At 31.3% G+C, this 9,003-nt stretch overlaps 1 protein-coding gene and 1 long non-coding RNA gene across 2 annotated transcripts in view; both read left to right on the forward strand.

The window, feature by feature from the left end:
- LOC116131969 (protein RRP6-like 1) overlaps positions 1-7,312 on the forward strand; it is a 66,764-nt gene extending 59,452 nt beyond the window's left edge. Inside the window, exons 2-6 of the mRNA XM_031417652.1 lie at positions 5,027-5,182; positions 6,830-6,909; positions 7,008-7,081; positions 7,161-7,172; positions 7,266-7,312. Coding sequence (XP_031273512.1) covers positions 5,027-5,182; positions 6,830-6,909; positions 7,008-7,081; positions 7,161-7,172; positions 7,266-7,312 — 369 coding nt within the window. The remainder of the gene's footprint in view (positions 1-5,026; positions 5,183-6,829; positions 6,910-7,007; positions 7,082-7,160; positions 7,173-7,265) is intronic.
- Positions 7,313-7,470: 158 nt separating this feature from the next.
- On the forward strand, positions 7,471-8,783 carry LOC116131943. The gene is made up of 3 exons (XR_004128334.1): positions 7,471-7,834; positions 7,982-8,015; positions 8,321-8,783. It is a non-coding gene; the product is annotated as an uncharacterized LOC116131943 (long non-coding RNA).
- Positions 8,784-9,003: the final 220 nt, after the last annotated feature.

Here is a 9,003-nt window from a genome sequence, read left to right on the forward strand (position 1 = left end):
TACTGGCATCTTATATTACTTGACAACCAAACGTGGTAATCAAGTAATATAGGATGACATTACCCCAGTAATCCTACTTAACCCCGAACCAAACTGCCCCTAAGGGTGATTGAGATTAATACGAGGCCGAACAACTTACACCTACCCAAGGTTTACTATAATAATAAATTGGTACCCAAAAGGTTTAACAATGACAAACCGGTACCTTCCATCATGTGCTGTTAGTGATTTCCATTTGCTAATGTTGAAAAGACTAAAATGCCCTTGAAAATTTGATATATTTTTTTTACCACATAGGTTTTCTAATTTAACTAAACACCCCAATATATAAATTTTTTGTAAAATGACAAAAACACTCCCACCACCCGCAATGCCAGATTCCAGCCACTACCAGTGGAATCTAGCGAGAAAATTGCGTTACGACACAGACTGGTCAGATCTGTGTCGTAACGCGTCGATATGGTCTTTTCTGACTAAATCCACCACAGATATGGCCGAAAAAGGCCAGATCGGTGAATTACCGACCATTTCCGGGTGGTGTAGACCGTTGTGACGGATTCTGGCTACCGCCGGCAGTGGTTGCCAGAATCTGGCAAGTATGGGTAGGTGGGGGTGTTTTTTTTAATTTTTAAACTTTTTTCTGGGGGTATTTGATTAAATTAATAAACTTAAGAGGTCTAAAAATAATTAAAAATAGACTAATATTTCTCAAATAAAGTTTGGTGATTGTACATGAAATTACTGTATTATCCTTTTAGCAAATGAAAATTACTATTAGTACATGATAGAAGGTACTAATTTATCATTTTTAAATCTTTTAGTGTCAATTTATCATTACGGCAAACCTTAGGTAGTTGTAAGCCGTTCTCCCTAAATACTAACCCCTCAGAGAAATAAAACAGTACTGTCTGGTTCACTTGCAGTGGCAGTAACATGGTGAAGGATGAAGAGATCGAAAATGACAAGTTACGTAAGACTTTATAAAATCATCCAAAAGCATCAACATATTATTTATTATTCATAATATCAGTAGTATTGTACGTGATACAATAATCTTACTAGCCGCTAACTAGTATAAATAATAGCATAAATTTAGTAAATAATTCACATACTTACATTTACATAAAACAGATTAAGAGGGTGTTTATCTGAACTTATGAAAATTAGTTTATAAATAACAAGTGTTTTTATAAAAATTAGCTTATAAACATTTAAAATTTTAAGCAATTACTTGTTTGGTTAAAGTACTTATAAGTGATTAATAAGTAGTTGACATATTTGGTAAAATATAATTTATAAGTATATTTTATTATAAAATGACTAAAAAAATATATTACATTAAATAAGAGTATATTATAGAATTTTAAAATTAAACAAAAATAATGTAATAATATATTTGATCAAACTAACTTATAATAAAAAAAAAAAAAAAGAGTGACTTCCATAACCTACAATTTTTTACTTATAGTTATATTTTCTACTTATAAACTCAATTTGTAAGTTGAAAAAAATTATAAATAAAAAAGTAAGGTTAAATTTAGAATTTATACGCTAGTTTAACAAAGTGAAATCTGTGACAAGTGGCCATCATGAGGTCGCCGGTGGCTAGTGGCAAGTACTATTATGAGGTCGCCAGTGGGCAGTGGCAACTGGCAAGTAGCCATTAAGTTAATATATTATGACGGACATGTGAAGAGTGGGGTAAACGTGCTGCCTGTGTCAGTGTCAGCCTATACACGGCATGTCAATTTCATTCATTAAATTGTATTGAGAAGTGCACCCAAGTCTCTTGGTTTATCTTTTCATTAATTTATTTTTTGTCCATTAGCCCTTGCTTTCCTTTATTTGCCTTTGTCTTTCACTCTTTCTTCTCCGATTATAACACTCTGGTGTCTCTATTTCAAACATGACAGCGGTGTACCGGACTGTGACTTGAGGTCCCAAAGGCAAAACCAAACTACAGATACAATTAACAATTAGCAAAAGCCTTTTGACTGATTCATAACTTCATTGGGTTGGGGTGTTTTATGTTTTTAGACTGACCGATAATTTCGTTAGGTTTTAATGGGCTTGAATTTCTTATTGGGTTGGGGTATGTGGGATTGCATTGGCTGACTTTTTAATTGCTTAGTGCCTACATAATTTCTAAGGGCATCTCCAACCCACGTCAAAATGGCGTGTTTTTACGCCATTTTGGCGTGGGTTGGAGACACCAAATTGGCGTGGGTTGGTGCTCCAACCCACGCCAAAGCACCATGCCAAATTTGGCGCGATACCGTAAGCGCACGCCAAATTGTGTAATATTGTAGCAAGAATAAAAAATATACATATTTTTTAATTTTGTTTTTTTGTTTTAATTTTGTTAAGTTAATTTGGGTATTAAATTTTATACTAAAAATCACACCAAATTTGAGTATTTGCATTTAATTTAATTTGATTATTATTTATAATAATAAATTCATAATAATAATATAATTTAAAAAATGATGAAAAATTAAAAATAGAACTTTATTAAATGTAAATATTAAATTACAATAACTCAAAATAAAAATTAACACTAATTTAAAAACACTAAAATTAAAAAAAAATATAACATAAACTAAACACTATTCCTGCAGACTGATCATTTGTGGGAAGAACATACTAATTCGGAAAATTAAATTACTATCAATATGGAATTTTACCTTTGTATTGTTGTTGTTGTTGTTTTTTTTTTTTTTATCATTTTATATTAGATGTAATGTTTTTCTATATTAAATGTAATGTTTATTTGATTAAATAAATGCTTAATTTTATTAAATTAGTATAATTTTTAAAATAATTATTATTTAATAAAAATATCATTCCCAATATTTGATTAATATTTACAAAAAAAATTAGTGAAATAGATTAATTGTTGATTATCACAATAAATGAAAAAAAAAATATTCTAAAAAATATTCTTTTTGATGTAATATTTGGTATTGTAGGTTAGAGATGGAATAGTATTTCGCACCAAACTTTGCACCAATTTAGTGTAATTTTGCACCAAATTGGTGTAATGGGTTAGAGATTGTCTAAATGATCAGATGTCAATGCTTTTTTTCATGGAATGTTTTTTTATGGTTGAAGTGTACCTCTAGTCCAATATTTTTAATTTTTCTCTTCAAAAAAATCCATTACCTTAGATCTTCAATTACTCTTCATTAGGAAGGATACTTAGAAATTCATCTCCCTTAGTCCTTAGACCACTAATAAATAGAAATTTGAATCATTCAACACATAGTATTTCTTGTTCATCAGGCAAAGTGATAAATATTTCCATTCTTAGAGCAAAACTTTTATCTACTCGAAAATATAGTCTTATATTAAAGTTTTGAATTGTGAAACCCTAAACCTTCAAACTCCAAACTATTTGTTCATTTGCATTCCCACTCTCACAATTCATCAATACCTCTTTGAATCGGAAATAGTTCATGTATATCTATATGAATGGATTATTCATTTTCTTTCCTTGCGTTGCATGCGTAGCACATGAACCCAATTATATTTGACTTCTTACTATTATGGTTTTATTTGAAATTTAAATTAATATATTCTTAAATGTGTTTACTTTTGTATAATATCTCTAATTAAAAAGTAAATAATCATTCAAATGGTAAACATATTTTCTTTATCATTCATTTTATGTATTTAATTATTATTTTTTTCTTTTAATTACTAATTTACATTTTAATATTTCATTGAAATTTAAAATCCATCCATGATCCAACTCCAGTGTCCAGTCTGACTTAATAATTTTTTTATGTAGAAAATTCATTTGAAATTTAATTCATTTTGATGTATTTAATTATTAAAAAAATTGTTTTAATTAACAATTAATATTTTAATATTCAATATTTTATTGAAATTTAAAATTCAATTAACTTAATAAATTGTTTATGTAGAAAATTCATTTTAATTAGTTTATGATCAAAATGAAGTTTCTATGATTAGTTGTATATATTTTTAAAATTAATAAATCTCTTGGTTTTGAAAATAAATAAACGACGACGTTTTGTACAATGCATCTTTTGATGAATTTGAGAAATGTAGGGGTGAGAAGAAAGGAGAGAAGGGAAATGAAGATGGGTTTCAGTTGGTTTATGGGAAGAATAAGAAGGGAGAGTTTGTGTCTGTGGTGAGTGCTGGTGGTGACTCAGTGAGTCGGGTGAAGGTGCAGGGTGACTCGGTGAATGTCAAACTAAAGGAAAAGAAACTAACAAAGAAAGAGCAAAAGCGCCGTTTCATATGCCCACTATAAAGAGACCTCAAGAGAAGTATAATATCTTGGTGAATAAATTGAACCAGCCATTTCAGCATGTTTGGTTACAGAGGAGTGAGGATAATCAGTTCTTTCTTCATCCTCTGGTTAGTTTTTTATTATTTTTTTCATTTCTTTTTTGCGAATTATTGTTTAGTATTTGATTTGAAGTTTCTGGACAGAAGAAGCTTTTGAGGTCTAGGAAAAACATGTTCTTTTCAGTCTTTGAATTCTAATACCGACTAGCTTTATTCACTCTCAGAATCATTTATTCAAATAATTTTTGTTACTATAGAAAACTCTAGGTTTTGGCTTTATTGCTGCGATGTTATCCTGGATAATGCTAGGTAGTATGTAGATGCAAGTGATGTTGATTTGTAGTCGTATGATGACGTTTCTTGGGTACAGCCAAGATCTTTTAATAATGACTTGATATGTCTATATCGAATTCCCTTTGCCCTACTGGTTCATGTATATAACTCACTCTTAAATGTACCATTATGTGATTAATAGTTTTAAATTTTCTCCCATTTTCTATTTGGTGGAAGGATGGTTAGATATTGATGCTTTTCTTTACTGGTTTGGATTTTCATGGTATGTCATAGACTCATAGTTCTCATTCTCATTCGACTATAACATAGTTTAAAAAATTTCTCATGCTATCTGTATATGTATTTATTGTGTCATCCTTGCCAGAGTATATGTATAATACTTTTGCTTATTTTTGTTCCTTCATGTGTATAGGAGAGTCTCTCTGTTTTGCAGTTTGTGGATAAAGATATAGGGGATGTTAAACCTGTAAAACCCACTTCACTGGAGGAAACACCAGTCAAGCTCGTGGAAGAAGTTAAAGATTTGAAGGAGTTAGCTGCTAAATTGTGGAGTGTAAATGAGTTTGCGGTAAAGTCTGACTGCTGATTTATTTTTAATTGGTACATTGACGTGGGGTACTTAACTAAAAGTTTTACCATATTAGTTTCATCTTTGCAGCATCTTTAATTTCTACTTTTGTAGAGAACTTTATTTGCACAAATCTATTATACTTGGGGATAAAGTGTAGTTAAGATCCTAATCCTTTAAGTGATATGGTGCACAATGAGGTGTTTAGCAAAATGCACCGCCACACCCCCACCACCACCACCACCCAAAAAAAAAAAAAAAAAAGAAAACCACCCTTTGGGATCTACCTGTCAGGTTAATAATATAAACTGTCTACTTTTTCTTGGTGCTAGTTTTGTATGCCTAAGGAATTTATCTAGTATCTTCACATGGGACTGCACTCTTGACTACATCTTCATTTTTTCTCTCTAGCATGAAATAAACCTGGCATTAGTTTTTTCTTCATGACAAAAGGAGATCCTTGAGCAAATATGAATTTTAAAAAAAAAAAAAAAAAAAAATACTGGTATTAGTTTTTCCTTAATGGCAAGAGGAGATCCTTAAGCAAATATGGATGAAATAAACCTGGTATTAGTTTCTACTTCATGAGAAAGGGAGATCCTCAAGTAAATATGAAAACGTTGTAACATTTGTTTAACCTTTCTCTAGGTCGATTTGGAGCATAATCAATATCGATCTTTCCAAGGATTGACTTGCCTGATGCAAATTTCTACCAGAACTGAAGATTTTTTGGTAGATACATGAAACCTTTGCGTCCATGTGGGCCCATATCTTGGGGAAGTTTCCAAAGACCCTACCAAGAAAAAGGTTTTTCTCTTCAACCACACTACTCTTTTGGCTTTTTGACTTATCTACTTTATTTAATGATAATATTTAATGTAATTAGGTCATGCATGGAGCAGATCTGGATATTGTATGGCTTCAATGAGACTTTTGCATATATTTTTGCAATATGTTTTATACTGGACAGGATTGCACTTTGAATCCACTACTTTGAAAATTAGGATTTTATTTTGAGTTAATTTGAATTTCTCATATTAGATGTCATCGGGAATTTTTGATTTAAGATACCACATATGGTCTTATTTGCAATTAATGATGCTCAATCTTGCTTGCTACTGAATTAGTTAGGCTGACATTCTGTTTCATATTATGCTTTTGTATTTGAGTAATACTACCCCCACAACCTTTTTATACAAACTTTCTCTCACAAACTTATGTGGTAAAAGATGATTGGGTGACTTTAAATTTAAAATAAACATTCACCCAATCATCTTTTGCCACATAAGTTTGTGAGAGATAGTTTGTATAAAAAGGTTGTGGGTGTAGTATTATTGTTTGTATTTTCAATTAATTTGAATTTTTTTTCAGTTAAAGTTTGGCTTCAAAAAGCAGCATTTATTATTTTCTGACTCAAGTAAGAAAGAATCTGTATGTAGCAAGTCGATTTTACTGAAGTAGTTTTTCATGTCAACTATGCATATTGATGTATTCCCAATACGTGGTCCTTCTTTTCCCCTTTTTGATGATGTTTTTTGTTATGCTTCTGATCTTTTATATTTTCATGCCTAATATGTTCTTAGTTTATTTTAAGTATTACCATTGCGATTGAAGTGAGGGTGAAATTTCTCTTTGACTTTATCTCAGGCCTCAACGGTCTTGAAATTGGAGAGAAATAGTTTGGAGTATCTTCTATGGCACTTTTGTGGAGTTACTGCCAACAAAGAGTGGGTCCTTTAATTTACTTCTGATTCTCTCCATGTTTGGTTTCTTTTTTCTATAATTTATGTTTCAATTTTATTTTCCATCCTTCCTTTCTGCTAAGGTTGATCAGTCAACTCATTGCAGATATCAGAATGCAGATTGGAGATTACGCCCCCACCCTGGCAAGATGCTCAGGTAAGTTTTACTTTCCATTTCTCCTTTTTGTTTCTAACTTCTGCTTTTCTGATATTGATTTCTTGAAAATAAAGTGCAGATACTCCACTTGGTAATGAATGTATCTGCATTTGCTAACGTTGAAAAGTAATTTACATTTGGGGGTTGGCATATCTGAACAATTTGATTTTACTTGTGATGACAGATATGCCAGAGAAGATACACGCTATTCGTTGTATATATATGATATGATGAAAATCAAATTGTTCTCCATGTCTAAGGAGTCCGAAACCTCTGATGCTTCAATGATAAGAGGTATAATTCATGCAAACCGTGTGTTCTTTAATAAGTTCCTTATGGATCTCTTTGACAATGTAGAGCTTGTTTTGACCTTCATTTTGATCCTTGTTTCGACCTTCATTTTGATCCTTGTTTCTGCTTGTGAATTATACATCATTGAGAGTAGAATGTCGATAATATAAGCCATCTCTGTTTTTCAACCTATTTTGAGTTAATGAAGTCTTTGTTTGACATTCCCTCGTGTCTCATTGTCTTAAGTTTGATTCATTTCCCTTCCAAGTAAAAGTATTGAGAAGCATGAGTTTTGTGGGGATTTGTAATTGTTCTTTCTATTTATTTTCCATTAATGACTGTACTTTCATCATGTTGAGCAAATTTCACTTGCAAACAGGTCGACAAGCGTAGTTACGATAAATGCATGCAGCTGTATGAAAAAGAGCTTCTGACAGAGAATTCATATCTCTATATATATGGGTTAGTTCCTTATTATCTTAGTTTAAGATGACTGCTACCTGCTTGAATTTAACATCTTGTACTAAAAATTTTATTTACATCTCTTGTTTTATCATTTTTTTGAGTAGAAACTAATCAGTAGCTACTTATTTTCCTATGTTGAAATAGGTTGCAGGGGACTGAATTGAATGCTCAGCAGCTTGTAAGTTTTTTTTTTAAATTTATTTACATTATCCATCTTATATGCATGAGGATTGTAAGCCACGGGAAATGAACTGTCTACAACACAGAGACTTTTCTTTGACATCTTTGACAAGCCTCAAATGGCACCATAGTCATCTGTATGGTTGTGTCAAGGATTATACTTTTAAATTTTTAGATGATTTGATGACACTTGGGAGATCAACTGATTGACACATTATTATAACCTACTTTTATGGTTATAACATATTTGTGTATACATGTCTACTTCATTTTCTTATAGGTCCCAACTTAAATGGTTTGCAGGGCCTTTGTCAATGGTGAGATGTTGTTGCCCGTACAGAGGATGAAGTTACTGGTTATATTTCGCCTAACAAAACTCTTCTTGAAATTAGTAAAAAACTGCTCCAATTTTCCGTTTAACTTAAATTATATCTTTGTTATTTATAACACTCATTCATTGAGTTTTGACCTGATTCACATTTTTTCTTTCTGGTGATAAAAGCCAAACAGATGCCTATTACTCCTAGCAAGTCATGCCGATTATTGAAATCGAAGCATCCATATATTGAGCGTAATCTTGGCTCGTTAGTTAGCATTATTAGGGATTCTCAGAATGCTACTGCTTTTGAAGCCGTTGCTCAACAGTTAAAAGAGGGACAAATGGAAGTCGTAAGACTTGCATAAACTAGTTTCATGACAGTAATCTAGTGGTGACTTGGTATTGAGCTGTTTCAGTGAATCTTACCCTTCTCAGCCTTGAATGGATTGACTGTTTATTGGATAGCATATACTAGGTATCAAATAGTCAAACTGTACATGATGAATTGTTATTTTTTGTTAGTAATTAATGTCTACCGAAAGAAAAAAAGAAATTAATTCACCCATACTATAAATTCCTTATCTTTATGAGCTTCATAAGAAGAAAGCTGAGCTGGAGTAAATTGTTTCATAATGTTGAAAGCTAGTGAAAAAAAAAAAAAAAAAAA

Source organism: Pistacia vera, unplaced genomic scaffold (assembly GCF_008641045.1).
Source record: "Pistacia vera cultivar Batoury unplaced genomic scaffold, PisVer_v2 Contig1070, whole genome shotgun sequence".
NCBI lineage: Eukaryota > Viridiplantae > Streptophyta > Magnoliopsida > Sapindales > Anacardiaceae > Pistacia > Pistacia vera.